The sequence below is a fragment of the Lissotriton vulgaris genome, chromosome 1_1, assembly GCF_964263255.1.
Source record: "Lissotriton vulgaris chromosome 1_1, aLisVul1.2, whole genome shotgun sequence".
Classification (NCBI taxonomy): domain Eukaryota; kingdom Metazoa; phylum Chordata; class Amphibia; order Caudata; family Salamandridae; genus Lissotriton; species Lissotriton vulgaris.
Genome location: NC_141685.1, coordinates 1,151,458,031 through 1,151,474,260, shown reverse-complemented (window position 1 = coordinate 1,151,474,260; position 16,230 = coordinate 1,151,458,031). Strand labels below are relative to the sequence as shown.

General features: G+C 44.8%; 1 protein-coding gene across 1 annotated transcript in view; it reads right to left on the bottom strand.

Annotated features, from left to right (window-relative positions):
* LOC147748831 (growth/differentiation factor 11-like) overlaps window positions 1-16,230 on the bottom strand; it is a 619,920-nt gene that overhangs the window by 34,076 nt on the left and 569,614 nt on the right. Inside the window, exon 2 of the mRNA XM_086964000.1 lies at window positions 11,329-11,702. Within this exon, the coding sequence (XP_086820126.1) occupies window positions 11,329-11,702 (374 nt within the window). The remainder of the gene's footprint in view (window positions 1-11,328; window positions 11,703-16,230) is intronic.

Here is a 16,230-nt window from a genome sequence, read left to right as displayed (position 1 = left end):
AAATCTATAAAAGAAATGACTCTAAAGAAGAGTGTAAAACTGGCCCAGGAGGCAAGATCCGGCGTTTAAGTACTAACTTAAATACGAATGGACGAGTGCAGAGAACTGATCAGGGTACAGGGGAGCAGGCATAAAGCCCCACAAGACCCTCAATGGTAGGGAGCCTGAACAAACTGCCTGTTAACACTGGACCCATTGTAGAAGGTTTAGGCACTACCTCCTTAATTCCTGGCTCACCCAGCGATGATTGATTTTTTTCTCTCAATGATGAAGAGGGCGAGGAGGAGGAGGAGGAAGAAGTATCAGGAATAGGCTCACTCTCATCAGAGGCAGAGAGTTGTACAGAGGCCTCGGAACTAGAGTCAGATACCTCAGAGGTAGAGGGAGACACAGTACACAAGGCCTCCTCTTGTCGAAAAACTAAGTCCAGCAAGAACAGACTGCGGAACAGAGCGAAAAAGTCATTAAGCCCTTCACACCCAGAAGTAGCAAAGAGATTGGACTGGGACTACTCTGCTACTTCCCAGCTGTATCAGGAGGGGGCAGGAATTAACCCCTCACAGCCACACTCTCAGAGTCAACTGCAGACTTCCAGCCTTGACCTCGTATGTACAACACTGAAGCAGATGCAGGGGGAGGCCAGGTCAGAGAGCCACAGAGCTAGACAGGCAAATAAGAAAATACAGGGGTCGCTGCGAAAAGTCAATAAACTGTATTCAGATCTAGTGGGCAGGGTCACGAAGGTCGAAGATAGAACTGAGAAGTTGGAGGATGAAGTCGTAAAATGGCAAGAGTTCAGACAGGATCAGGAGAAGACAACATCAGAGGTTTTATGGAAGCTCGAGGATTTTGAGAATCAACAAAGAAGAAATAACATAAGACTATTGGGTGTGGCAGAGGGGAAGGAAGGGCAGGATGTTCGGGCCTATGTTATTGATTTACTCAGAGGGGCACTCCCAGAAATAACCGCGAGGGTCTGGGAAAATGAAGTCCAGCGTGCTCATAGATTTCCTCTGACTCAGAGAAAGGGTAACACTACAGACAAACCGAGGGCGATTCTGGTTTTCATAGAGAACTATCTATTAAGAGAAGAAATCATGAGCAAAGCTAAGCCAGAGTCTAAGGGTACCTACAAAGACACAACGTTTTTGGCTAGGCCTGACTTCTGCCACACCACTGTGGAAAGAAGATAGCAGATGAGGCAACTAATAACACCATTTCAGAACTTAGGGTGTGAGGCCTATTTGATGTTCCCTAGCCGCCTCAAAGTAGTGAGAAATGGGCAGTTCAGGATATTTTACTCAGAAGTTAAGGCCCAAGAATATGTTACTTGGATTAAGGAAAACTTAGGTCAGAGCAGCGTGACGGATGTTGTGAAGCAAACAAATCGAAAGCCTCAACAATAGGAGCATGGAAAAAGCTTAATGGGTAATTGGGTCGGAGACTTCAGCATTAGAGGAAGCAGTGCAAGCAGTACCAGTTTTAAAAAAGGGATGTAGAAACGAGGTGAAAGGAGGGAGGGGGGAGCGACAACCCAGGGTCACAGCTGTCACATATAGGTCAAGATTGACCTATTTGCCAGTAAGGGGGGAGGCACGTCAGGGGGGCTCCCAGGGGAGGGAGTGTGTACAGGGCACGGCACATTGATTCAACACATGGGGGTATTGGGAAGGGTAGCAAGATTGCTGAGCACACAATGTGATGAAGTACGAAGGAGGGAAATAAGCAAGAAATCTAATAAAGGAAAAACATGTCTAAATACTGCAGGGCTATTTGGTTAGGACAACCACCGGATGTATTTTAATGGGTACCTGTTAGACCTGGCATCCTTGGAGTGGTTTCCCCTGACTTTTTGATCTCTGCCTCCTATGTTTTTGACTCTATGCTGGATTACGTTTTGCTGGTTTAGATGCTTCGGGCACTTTGCCACTGCTGATCAGTGCCAAAGTGCAAGTGCTCCCTAGTTAATATTGTCCCAGGAATGGGATATACATGATTGGCACATTTGCTTTACCAGTGGGTCCCTAGTAAAGGGCACTGAGTGTGCCAGGGCTGGTAATCCAAATTCTACTAGTGGGTTTGCAGTACTTATTGTGCCCCCACAGGAGTAGCGCTGAAAAGGTGTCTCAGGCCTGCCACAGCAGTGCCTGTGTGAAGTTTGAAATCTGCCCTATTAGCCTGGCCAATGTACCCACTTGCCAGGGCGGATACTGCCCTTTCCTTACACATTGGTCACCCCTAGGGAAAGCCCTGGGTACCCCCTGGGCAGGGGGCAGTGCGGGTGAAAGGTAGAGCCTGTACTGATGTAGGGGACATGCTCTAGTAGTGAACTACTGCCAAATTCGTTTTTCACTGCAGCAAGGCTATCGTGCCCATAGGACAGAATGGGGGAGGGCTGGGTCCCATGTGTACCTGTCTATCTTCCCCCAGGAGCAAGATAGAAAATCCAAACCTGGTTTCCCAAGATTCAGAAATTGATAATACATCTTTTAGCACAGATGGTTTTTAAATTTTGTGTCTGCAAATAGCACTTTTAGAAAGTGGCTATTTTCTTGTCCAGTCTGTCTGTGGGCCTGCCTGGGTGTGCGAGCTAGAGGGAGTGTGACAGGGTCTGGGAAAGCCCCAGCAGTGGGGTGATAGCTGGCTGCCCCTGAAGGTTAGGGGGAGGAGTGGTGCTGGGCTGTGCCCTGCCTTTTACGATACCGGCTCCCCTGTCTGCTGGATGACGGATGTCCCTGCCTCCCTGCTTCAAAGAGAAAGATTCCCCAGGACCAAGAGACTCCCACCACCAGGATCTGGACAAGGGCAACCTGTGCCTAAATCACAAAACCTCAAAGGCATCAAAGACAATTTGCTGTATAAAGGAAAGATCCGTGCACAATAGAATCAGACTACTTTTGACTCAAGAGGAGGATCCCTGCTGAAGAAGAACACCGGAAGAAAACCTGGGGAACAGTGCTGCCATTGCTGTGTGTCTGGGAGCTGACCTGCTGTCTTTATTGTTCTACCTAAGAGGGACCGTTGGGACTGCTGAATGACGATAATTATGTGCAACATATGACACAATGGATTGAAACGTTTCTCGAGATAAATAGGGACAGTACTGCGACAGGCATTGTTTGGGATACCTTTAAGGTGGGAGTCCGGGGGGAGACCTTAAGTTTTAACACTCACAAGTGAAAACAAGAGCAGTTGAGAAACCTGGAATTGAATAATGCAGTATTGGAGGCAGAGGACGAGTTGACTAAATGTGTGTTATCAGGTACATCGCTTGATCAGGCTCTTATTAAAGTGGCAAAGGCCAAAATGGATGCAGAAGAGGATGTAGCAAATAATGCTGCCAAGATTTATCTGGCTAATAGGGAAAGATGTCACAAGTTTAGTGAAACAGTGGGATGCACTCTAGTGGTACATGTTAGACAAAAGGTGGCAACAGGAGAGGTAAGGGAAATTAAGGACAGGTCAGGAAAACTAATTACAGATCTGCAAGGGATTCGGGAAGTATTTAGGCAATTCTAGGCAATGCTACATGATGAGCAACAAGGCAAGGATCCTGAGGAAATAAGAGCATACCTACGAGATATACCGCTGGCAACTTTAGGGAAACAAGAACGTGAGAGATTAGTTACCCCTTTGCAGCCAGAAGAGATAAAGGCTGCTATGATGAGTCTCCCATCTGGCAAGGCAGCAGGGCCGGAACAAATTCCAATAGAATTCTTTAAGGTGTTTTGGAATATATTGGGCCAGGACATGATAAGTACCATACAACAAGCACAGACAGGGGTATCCATACCGGGTTCTTGGGCAGGGGCAGACATCATTACTATTTTAAAGAATGGGAAGCCGCCAACTGATCCTGGTTCATATAGGCCAATCACTCTAATGAACGCCGATACAAAGGTTTATTCTAAGGCACTGGCAATAAGGTTCGCTAGTATAATAGACACATTGGTGAGTGGTAACCAGCATGGCTTTATTCCAGGGAGAGGCACTACCCACCATACCCGGAAAGTAATCACTTGCCACGGAAGTCACAGGGGACCCGATGGCGGTAATGCTGTTAGATGCTGAGAAGGCGTTTGATCGGGTCTCCTGGAACTATCTGCGGTATATTTTAAGGAGAGCTGGTTTTGGGGATGGGTTTGTTAAAGCAATACAAGCACTATATAGAGCTCTGGCAGCCTGTATTAGGGTAAACGCGGGATCAACTCTGCCACTACAAATAAAGAGGGGAACAAGGCAAGGGTGCCCGTGCTCCCCACTGCTGTTCTCTATGTATCTGGACCCACTGATTCGCGGAATGGAGACGACTGAGAACATCACTCCATTGTCTACATATAGGGGCAATGTAAGATACTGGCATATGCCGATGATGTGGCGGTCCTTACACCAAACCCCACAGAGGCAATAGCACATGTGGAGTTGGAGGCTCTGAACTTTGGTAAGGTGTCAGGTTATTCGTTAAATACCTCCAAGACGCAAATAATAAAGAACCAAAAAGTGGACTGTCTCAGCAGCGGGTGGTGCATTCGGGAGTATACTTAGGGGTCACGATTACTTCCGATCTAGACAATCTGGTGGAAGCAAATATAACCCTATAATTGCTAAAGTGAGAAAGGACTTGGATAGGCTGCAGAATCTACATCTATCTATAGTTGGCTGTACCAATATTATGAAAATGATGATATTTTTAGGGCAGTTCCGCTGTTCTTTGAAACTAAATGGTTTAAGATCTTAGAGTATATGATTAACAGGTTTGTGTGGGCCAAGGGAAAGGCTAGAAGGGCATTAAGATTTATTGCACTCCCATGGGACAGGGGAGGTTGGGCGCTCCCGGATCTAAAACTATACTACTGGGCAGCAGCCCTTCAGTACATGACGGGTCTGTTAGGGGGAGCAGAGGCAGAAGGGGATGATGAGCTGGGCACAATAGCAATATATGCTTTGGTTCTGAGGGATGAGGCGGAAAATGTGCTTCTTAAACATTCTGATTCAAGTTATTTTAAGAGAACCCGGTTCAAGACGATTATGGCAGCGCACAATCTCTGGAAGGCTTTTATGAAGAGATTTGGCCTAGGGAAATATAACGCATGTACGAGAATGATTAACAATTCTACATTTCCCCAAGATGTCTTTGCTGATTCAGTGTTTAAAGAGTGGGGGAGAAAGGGTATTACAAAGATTGGTGATGTCATGGGCATACAGGGAATGATGCAATTCTCGGAGATCCAGATGAAATATGGATTAGAGTCAAGACAATTTTTTAAATACTTGCAAGTGAGAAGTTTTATAGCAAATAAAGTGGGGGGCAGAGGGATTTGAAAAGAACTCAATCATGAAGATTGTCCGGGGGTGGGGGGTGGGGAGGTGTAGACTGCACAATTAAAATATTTTATTCTGAATTAATAGAAAGCAAGCAGGATGATTTGGAAAAGTGGGGGGATAAATGGGCGCTGAAGTTAGGGATGGGAAAGGAGTGCTTAAACTTGTTGTTAGATATGGGACAGAACATCTTGTGTTCGGCAGCTCTCCAAGCGCAGCACTATAAAATGCTGTACCGGTTGTATTATACACCTGCAAGAATTACACAATGGGGGGGCTCAATGGGAATTAATTGTCCAAGATGTGGAAGTATGGAGGCCAACATTGTGCACATATTTGCGACATGCACTCACCTCTGCACAACACTAAAAGATATTGAGATGTTTCTTCAAAGATCATTAGGAATACAGATTACTTTAGCTCCTTCAATAATACTGCTGGGAGTGAATGATGATGATAGACAGATGGAAGGTGGATACTTTATCTTTGTAGCAATGGCAGTATTAAGGCTATGGATTGCTTCAGCATGGCTTGACCCACTACCACCGTCATATCATCAATGGCTAGCTAGGTTATTAACGACTTATAATTTAGAGAAGGCAATCTATGCAAGAAAGGGAAAAAAGGAAAGTAAACTGGGTATGCAAATTTGGGAGCCTGTAAGTAGATGGAAGGAGGAGAACAGTGCTTAGATTGGTGCATAATGCTTAGATATTTGTAGCTTAATTTGAGTTGCTCAATATATATGCTGTAATATGTATTAGAACTACCTTTGGGAAAATGTAAATGTAATATGTGTTATAAGATTATTGGTTTCTTTTCTGTTTTGCTTTTGCTGTGCCCTGTGCATATAAATGGGAAAAAATCTCAATAAAAAAAGACTTAGTAGTTCATTCTGGTGCAGTAAAAATGTATTTGGACTTCATATACCCTGTGCACACGCTACCTATACACATGTACTATGAGTGCAGAAAGCAAGCAATAATTAAAATTAAAACAAATTTCCATAAACACTGGAAAAACACTGTTTCAGTTGTTTTTAATGGCGAGGAAATGTGTAACCCCTGAAACTGAAAAAAACCCCATCAAAATTTACCAAAAATAGAAACTGAAAACAGGAAAGCCTAGTTATGAATTAAATGTTAACACAACATATACGGGGTGTGTTGTGGGTGGATGTACCATGTTACAACGCATACTATTACAACTACCTACTGTTACAACGCGACCATTACAACGCATAGCGCTTTGAGGTGCTGGATAGTGGTAAGTATAATTTACTATTCTAACTCCAGTCCCTGTGGACCCTAGGGAAGGTGTTGGATGGAATATGCTACTTACCAGTATGCATCTGTTCTTGGCATAGAGGGCTGCAGAGTGGTACATTATGAATAGATCGCCATCTGGTGTTGGGCTCGGATGATTGCACTTTGTTTTTCTCTTGGAGAGTCTTTTGTATCTTGGTGACTCCTCCCTTAGTTGGTAGTGCGCATGGGCATCGGCTCCATCCTTAGATTGTTTTGCCATAGTAGGGTTAGATGGAGTAGTATAGTAGAATACAGATAAGAGTGCCCATGTAAGTGTATCTAAATAAGATAATGTTGGAACAGACACAGGTTTCCGGGGAGGCTGGGAGGGCATGTACCACTCTGCAGCCCTCTATGCCAAGAACAGATGCATACTGGTAAGTAGCATATTCCGTTCGAGGCATATGGGCTGCAGATGGTACATTATGAATAGACTATACAGCAGTTCTCTCCCTAGCGGTGGTCGCCCGTGTCTGTTGCAACTGTCTGAAACAATGTTTTTAATACTGCTTGTCCCACTCTAGCTTGTTGTGTTGAGTGCACATCTACACAATAGTGCTTTGTGAAGGTGTGCGGTGTAACCCAGGTAGCTGCTTTGCATATGTCATCTAGTGGAATGTTTCCCAGAAATGCCATAGATGCTCCTAGTTTACGTGTAGAGTGAGCTCTAGGAGGAACAGTTAATGTTCTCTTTGCCTTTAAGTAGCATATTTGAATGCATTTTACAATCCATCTAGCAATGCCCGCTTTGGAGATGGGATTGCCTTTATGTGTGGGAGAAAACGCAACAAATAGCTGTTTTGTCTTTCTGAAAGTTTGTGTTCTTTCTATATAGTACAATATGGCCCTTCTAACATCCAGTGTATGTAGGGCATACCGTTGTGGGTATAATACTTGGAAACATGCAATAAATGTCTAAAACGTCTCTAATTTTCTTATTACAGTCTAGTTGTGACAGCACATTCATTAAGAATATTGCATAGCAATTCTACAGTAGCAAGATATTACAAGTGACTTGCGTCGTCACAATGCCTGCTGCCAGACAAAGTAGAGTGTATTTTATCCCATGTACAGAATCCACACATATGCAAGCATTAAAAGACAGAAAAGTATAATGCTGCAGGAAATACACTTGACCACAATGGTGTATTTTAAAAGGGGGTCTAAATGGAAAGAACAATTGTTTCAATTCTTTCATGATTTCTCTCATCAGTAATTGGAATGGTGGTTAGGGAGGGGTTTTCTATCACTCTTCAGATTAAACCATACACAGATTACTTCTAAATATGTATAGGGGTTATAATATTGCAATCATGGTAGCAATGTATGCTTTCATTTCTCTTATCAAAAAGCTGGTAATGTCACCGGTGGCATGAATACACATACCATCCTCATTTTCTATGCTAACCACATACTGAGGAGTCGAGGCTGGCCTACACTCCGGTAGCATACTACTCCCCAATATATTTTAACTTGGTGTTGCTCTGTATCATTGTATTCCAAAGGTAGAGCACTGACAGCCTAAGTTAACAACTCTCAGTTTCAACATGAATCTATTGTGATAACATACTCTGCCAATCAGTTTGGCTGGTGTGCTCCAATTTTTTTAAATTACTTTAGAAGTGGCTGTTTGTGGGCGAGGCACCGAGCTAGATCGATCAATATATGTGTGTAATATTGTATTAAAACCACTCCCAGAACAGGGTGCATGGATCGAGCGGGAGCTTTAAGATAACCAACTATGAAGAACAAGGGGCTGTCCAAATTGCGACCATATGAACATTTCCTCGTATGGGCACTTGTACTATAATATAGTCACCATCACTGCCTATATCAGAAATTAAGTTCATAGTCAGCACATCTACAGTGGTATAACAGAACTGCCAGTGTGCACATAATAGCACTGCAGTGATATTTCACTCTTATTGTCGAACGGCACCTGCCTTTAGCCGATCTCCTCCTTGTCTCCTCATCCTCCCTCCCCTCGCCATGAAAGAATACATCGTCAGGAGCTGTAAGCTGAAAACAGTGATCTGAAACTGTAGGAAAAGAGCAAAGTAAGCACAGTCCAGCGTGAGGGCGAGGTACCCTGCCCACCCCTCATACACAGCAATACAACAAGATCCAGACCCCAGGCCAGTTGGTACATGGAAGAACTTAGAGTTATAAAACGTCACTGCAAACAACTGGTGCATAGATAGAGAATGAGGCAGAAAAATCCAGACAGGAGCATGTTCAAATCCGCCCTAAAATGATACCAGCAAATGATCTGGTTTATATCAATGCGTGGCTCTGGCAGATCGAAATTGATGCCAGCACCAACTAAAGCAAAAAAAGCTTTGCCATAGTGAAAGATTTCACCTCACCATTGGCTGCCTCAACTCGATCACCTCCTCGCAGGACCTCTGCAACAATCTCTTTCAATTCTTTAACAACAAAATAACCGCCATTAACATCAACTTCAGCCTGCAATCGAACCAGAAAGACCTCGCCAAAAGCCTCCCGATCTTATCCGAAGAACCAGTGCTAACCACGTAGCCCTTCACCCCAGAAGAAACCGCCACCATCAAGAAGTTCATCTACTCAGGGACCCCATCGGACCTATGCCCCTACCACACCTACTCTAGAGGACTGCAACCCATCAGCGCTACAACCTTCCCAGATGCTTGGAAACATGCAACTGTCCTTCCAATGCTGAAGAAACCCTCAGCCAAATCTTTAACGCTCATCAACTACAGACTATCTCCCTGCTACCATTCCCAGCAAAGATCTTAGAGAAAATCCTCAGCAGACACCTCACTAAATACCTCATCAACCACAAACTCTTAAACACCATTCAGTCCCATTTCAAACCCAACCACAGCACAGACACTGCCCTCACTGCTGCCACCGATGATATCTGCAGGTCTTTGGACAGAGGAGAAACAGAAGCCATCATCTCCCTTGACCTCTCTGCAGCCCATCTTCATCCAATGCCTACATGACATCAGAATCTAAGGACATGCACTCTGATGAATCTTCTCCTTCCTGACTGGAAGACCTGGTCAGTCAGCCAGGCACCGTACACCTCAGTCACCTATGACCTCCTCTGCAGGGTTCCGAGAGGATCCTCCCTTAGTCCGACCATCTTCAACGTATACATGTTCCCCCTGGTCAGCATTATTTGTTCTCGCAATATTAATGCCCTCTCCTATGCGGATGACACGTAACTCATTCTCTCCCTCATGGTCAAGACGCCCAGTAACCAGATGAAGGTCAATGTCTGCATGACTGAAATTGTTCACTGGATGAAGACCATCTATCTAAAGCTGAAAACCAACAAGACTGAAACCATGATATTTGGGAAAAGCACATCACCGGAGGACTCCACTTGGTGGCCAACAGAGCTAGGACCGACACTCAACCCCACCACCCACACCAAGAACTTCAGGATCATCATCAACAACAAACTCAACATGACCACCCAAGTCAATGCTTTTATCGCCTTATGCTTCCATACCCTGAAGATGCTGAGTAAGATTTTCAAATCTCTCCCAAATAGCACCCGGAAAACCATCTTGCATGCCCTGGTTATAAGCAAGCTGGACTATGGGAAGACCCTCTATGCCGGGATCAACAAAAAACTCACCAGAAGGCTGCCCATTCAGAACTCAGTAGCCAGAATCACTCTCAACCTCTCATGCAGCACTTACATAACACCACACCGCACTTGAAGGAGCTCCACTAGTTCCCAATTCACTAACAAGTACAATTCAAACACCTCTCCCACACTTCCAAGGCACTACATAACACCGGCCCAGTATACTTCAACAATCGCATCTGCTTTGACAAACCTTCCAGACACCTCCACTCAATCAGACTCCTACTGGTACAAATCTCAAGCATACGGAAAACCAGATCTAGGAATCAAGTCTTCTCCCTACATTGCTTCTAAAGCATGGAACAACCTGCTGGTACAGATAAGAGCCTCCTCCTCACTTCTTGACTTCCACAAGAAGCTGAAGACTTGCTTTTTAAGTAGTCTCACAAGGCCCTAGTTGTGCTCAGACTCGCACCTGCTCAGCGCCAGGATACCCTCGCAGGTGATTGCGGAGTCTACAAATCTGCATAACACAACATGTTTCCATGCCATAGCAATGCCTTTATCCAATGTATCTCCTCTTTGTTTTGACGTAGAAGTAAAATTGTGTGATGTTGCCATGCCTTGTGACCAGCTATATGACAGCAAACTCCCTGTCATACAGGGAGCTTCTGATTTGCAAGTAACAGAACATTTGCTGTCTTCCAGAGGCCAACAGGGATACCTGCTCGGACTAGTTAAGGGTGATGTTGTAAGAAAGTGAATCATTTCCAGGCAGTGGTCATGATAATAATTCCCTACTGTTACATTCTAAAGTGAATGCTGTGGAAAATGGTGTGTGAGGGTTCTGAAAAGCCCAGTAGGAAGAACAGGGCCATATGATGCTACAGTGCTAATATTACACTGGTTAGCAGAAGGCTGCCTAAGAATACGTACTTCAAGGACTTCTGTTGGTGTCAGTATATACAGGTCTTTAACAAATATAACACCCCTTCAGGCACATGTGACTCTCAATGACAATAAGATCATACAAACAAACTTCAAGAGAGGTGGAGGTGCCTCCTTTTGGCCATATTCCTTCAATTTAGTCACCAGCTTCACAATCTTGAGCTTACATACCAGTCCTTCAGCGCCTGGACCAAGCGAGGTAACAGCTAGGTCATTGCCATTGGGGTCAAATGCATTAATCTCGATGCCCCAGTTGTTGTGCGGTTGTTTGAACCAGTTCTGCAGTACGTGCTTGAAGTCAATGCTTTGCCAGTGGCCAATCCGAGAGTTCAGGTCAATCTTGAGTGAGCGTATGCGAATATGTCGGCTACCCTCCTCAGTCACAGGCTTGAGGCGCAGGATCTGCAGGTAGACAGTGGATGTATGCTGGATGGGGCGTAGGTAGACCCACAGTTGGGCTTTAAGCACTTTAGTGAACATGATCTTAGGGCTGAAGTTAAAGAAGCAGCAGTGTGGACTCCCCTCAATTTGGACAACTTGATCCGCTGTTGAAAGAAGGAAGGGGAATATTTTGAGTGATTATTGAACAAATATCCACCAGTCAAAGAAAAACAGCTGCCTGTTATTGCGATTACTCATGTAATAAGAAAAATACACCAGAATCAATCCAAAACATTATTCTGCAATGTTTGTGTATACTGCAACCGATATTCAGCACTATACTTTTCCAATCAGAGCTACTCTTTCGTCGCATGTGTGGAAATCTCATATGATGTGCTGCTTCTCAAAGGAAAAAGAACAGGTTTTTACCTACTATAATAACAGAGATTCTTTGAAACGTTGGGACCTTTAAATTACCTGCTTGCTGGTATTTCTTGAACTCATAGGAAAATCTGAAATCTGCTTTTGAGTTTGTTTTAAAATATGGGAATTCCCGTGCAGTATTCCTATTTGATGCCCCATCACTAGCAGTTTCACTTATAAATTTCAACTGTATACTATCACCACTTTATTTAATGTATTTAATGTTAAGCAAACAACCCTGTGGTCCACGGTTTAGTGCAGTACAATCAAGCAGTCATGCAGCACTTATGATAACATGTGGCTCGTATTTCCCTACTCTAGCTCAATCATTTAACGCTAAGCGATGGGGCAGCTACAATTTGGAATTGGTCATCCCTAGACAGTAAAAGGGACATGTCATATAATAAGACATAAACTATCATTTTACATGTCTAATCCCTGGCTGTTTAGAAAGACCCAGTCTTTGTCAATCTAGCTTGGTTGGTTTGCATGTACTTAGATTCACCCAAATGTTCAGCTGTCGTCGTACCTGATACATCAACTACGTTCATATATTCTCACACAAATTAAATATACTGTATTTTAGGGCCGAGTTATGTGGTTAGATAAGCCATATTATTCAGACAAAGGTACAATATTTGTCTCTTTTAAAGGACAAAAGATACAGATGTCATTTGAAATGTTTCTCCATTATAATAAGGCCTGGGCATGAAATTACACTACGCTCACAGAGTTTGTGGAGTTTTTCCCACTCTGCGCTCCACTTAGAGAGCCGAGTTCGGCAGAGTTTTTCATCTTCTGCGGCTCACCAACATTAAGTTGTCGAACACAAGGGAAGAAAATTTTACTCCAGACCACCTCCCAGCGAGATTTCTCAACACGGGCGGTCGTGGTTGGCCGCTACCACTCACGTTGAGAAACTTTCTGCTTTCGTTGAGGAAGCTGCCACTCGAGTAGAACACGTACTCGAGCGTCAGAAAGAAGCAGCTCCCTCTTGCGCATGATGCAATATGCACTGATTTTACAGCGCTAAAAATCAGTGCAAGCAGCACAGCGTATCACACTCCACCGGTTACGGAACTCCACACAGCGCGGCGTAGTTTTTTGGGTCACTTCGCAGAGTTCCATTTAGCAGAATACCGCCCAGGTTGAATTATAATACTCAAAAGCGGTCAACAAGGAAACAGTAAAGGGGTGTTTTGACCACTATATACACAATGCGACACCAAATTTCCATGACATACATAGATTCAGAGAAAGGGTGAGGGAAAGAACCAGTACATTACATTTGTTCATTTTCCTCTTGTAGCACTTATCGATCCAGCCTCACCCCAATTCTGAGTGCACTAGTTTTATGCCACTGAAATCAAAAGAGCCCCTCCGGAATTCCTGCGTTCACCTTTAGAGGGAACCCTCCTAATGCAAGGATCAGTTTGAAACTAGAGTTTTAACTGTTGATTAAAAGGTAGACAATTCTCAAACATTTCAGTACCATATGAAAAGAGAAAGGATGTTTGTTTTTTTATATTGTGGACCGTGTTACGGCAGTGCCATGGTTAACTAAAGGCAATTGCACTGCAGAGAGCAAATATATTTCCGCTGTGGGTTGCATTGGGTGCCCCAAATGAGGGTGTGCCTGGGCGCAAGCTGGGACAGTGAGGAAGGGTAACCATTTAAACTTCCAAAATGAGCACATCAACTACTTGAACAAAGAAAGACTGCTTCCATTTTAGGTCTCGCCTGGCGTTGCAGCGCAAAGCGCTGGTGCACTAGGCGACAGATATTTTAAGAGAATAGATTTTAGAAGGGGGCTCGAAGCCCTGCCCATCATTTTTATTGGGTCGCGTCAGTGTTTATGCTAAACGCTGGCTTCTCATTGAAAATGATGCTTCTTGGCCACTGCCCTTTCTCTTTTTGTCCGGCCCATCCGGACTAGCTCTCTGCTCCACGGCTGTTGTGAATCAATTTGTTATCTTTATGAGAGCCATCTGTTTCTAATTAGCGTGTCCTCGAGCGAGCGAGCTTGTTTTCATCTTGTCCTGAGATGACTCTTCTTCATAAGGGCTGATTAGTTAAACAGAGTCCTGTATTTATTACTATTTTTAGGATGGAGGATGTCTAAATCTCCCCCCTGTGAAAGGCTTCCAAAAAAGGTGTTTTGGGAAGTATGAAATGCATTTTTATGTCAGCTTTATCAGTGAGATCAACTCGAGATTCATAGACCTGGCCCTGTGTGCCCAGAGATGATTGTATTTTTTGGGGTCGGCCTTGATGGGGGCTGTTGGCTGTGATTTAGTGGAGAGAGGCATGGGTTTGCTTTGCCTTCTATGTTCAATGTCATGTCTTGGAAAGGGCGAGGGTGGGAGCAGGGGCCTGTACCATTCATCTGCGCCACTCTAAGTAAGTGGTAGCCCTCCGTCCCTGGGGGCACTCAACAGTGAATCCCAGTTTGGCCCAGCTTTTAGAATTCACTGCAAACTAGCGCATTTGTAGGCCAAGGTGCGAGCGCAGCCCTGAGATGGACACCCATGCGCACAAAAAACAGCGAGCGGGCCACATCTGCGGCGGCCCCATCGAGAATGTATGCAGCGTTGACAAAAAAAACACAACAACAATGGTGTAGAGCGGTGCTTAATCATTATCTGTTGAAATCGGCAGCTCTGGAGAGTGGTGGGGGCTGTAGCGCAGAACCAAGCCCAGCAGGAGCTGAAGTGTCCGGTAGAGTGGAGGGGACACCACGCGCGCATGTGGCTCTTTGTCGACCTGTTTGGCATCTGTGCCTCCCTCGTCCCTTCACGCGCGTAGAAATGAGGAATGTGTCTGCAATGAGGCCCCACTACCTGCTTTTCACACAGAGCCCTAGAGCCCTAAATTGTCGCCAGCTTACTCTCTTGCCTGCTCAATGCGGTTCATTTACAAGGATGGCCCCGGCTGCCAAAGCGTGTGATGAGCAAGGCCGAGGGGGCTACAGTTCCTAATGAGATGCTCAACACCGCCCCTGCCGGGACCCCACACATAATGCCACATAAATACAGAATTGTGCATGGCTGCGCCTAATGCAGGCGGAAGCGCCAGTGAATCGCATAGCTGCCGCAATGGGCTATTAGCTAGCAACAGAAATTGTCTTGGCGCCTCGCAGCAGATGGGGCAAATATTTTACAAAGCAGTTTTACACACAGAAAACATTTGGGTTTCGTGGTAATGATGGTTGTTCTGTCTGGCGTTAGGTGCACATTCTGCTGAATATTTTTTCTCTTCTTTGTGTTTTTTTGTGTTCTGTATTTTAAAATCTGCAGCGCAAGGGGGGGCATCTCTTGGGGGTTATGCACCTGGTGGGTGCCTTTCACAGAGCGCCAGCCGAAGGGAAGGGGCATCTAGCAAGGGCGCTCTCCATGGGGGCTTTTCGGAAGAGGTGTGGCGCAGCGGTCAGGGTGACTGACACTGGAATCTGGGGCTCACAGTTCGATCCCCGGTACCAGCGGCAGGTCAGTCCTGCACCATGTGACTCTGCGCAATAGCTTGCTTAATCTTCCCGAGTGTCCCCAGCGCCAGGACACCACTTCTGAGGTAGCTGTGACCTTTACAAATACAGGTATTTCATATTTATTTGAACCGCTTCGCGCGGAATCCTACCACATTCCTCAGTTTAAACGCAAGGCCATCTTCGAAAACTCACACTTGATATCTTTAAGAGAAGAGCCTTCATCAAAGTTTTTTTTTTGTCTTCCTCACAGTTTTTTCCGGGAAAGTTACTACTTTGTGGTTTTTAATAATAGCATCTTCTCCAGGAGCTATTCAAGGAGTTTTAAGACTAGAAGTACCTCAGGGGCTGGGAACACGCGTGTCTTTAAGGAGATACTAAAGGGAGAAGCCCCTTCCTCATGGTCTTTTATCTGCAGGGCACACGTCTTAAACAAGCATTTGCAATGCAATAGGTCTTGCAGTTGAGAGAGTTTGAGCTTTTGGCATTGTAAATGGCAATGCCTTTTATTTATGTGTTGGTTTTTAAAACATAAATAAAAGGAATTGTCATTTACAATGCCAATAGCTTAATCTCACGCAAATGCGAGACCTATTGCATTGCAAATGCTTGTTGAAATGGCAGCTTGGGACGGGAGCACACGTTTGGAAAGCTTGCACACTACTGAGTATGATCTAACTGGGGACATGTAAAGCTTCTGCATAATCTACCACAGCTTCTTCCCGATATAGGTGGGCAGAATTGTTAAGGTTATTCTTTGTAATGTAAAAATTTGACGGAAATACATC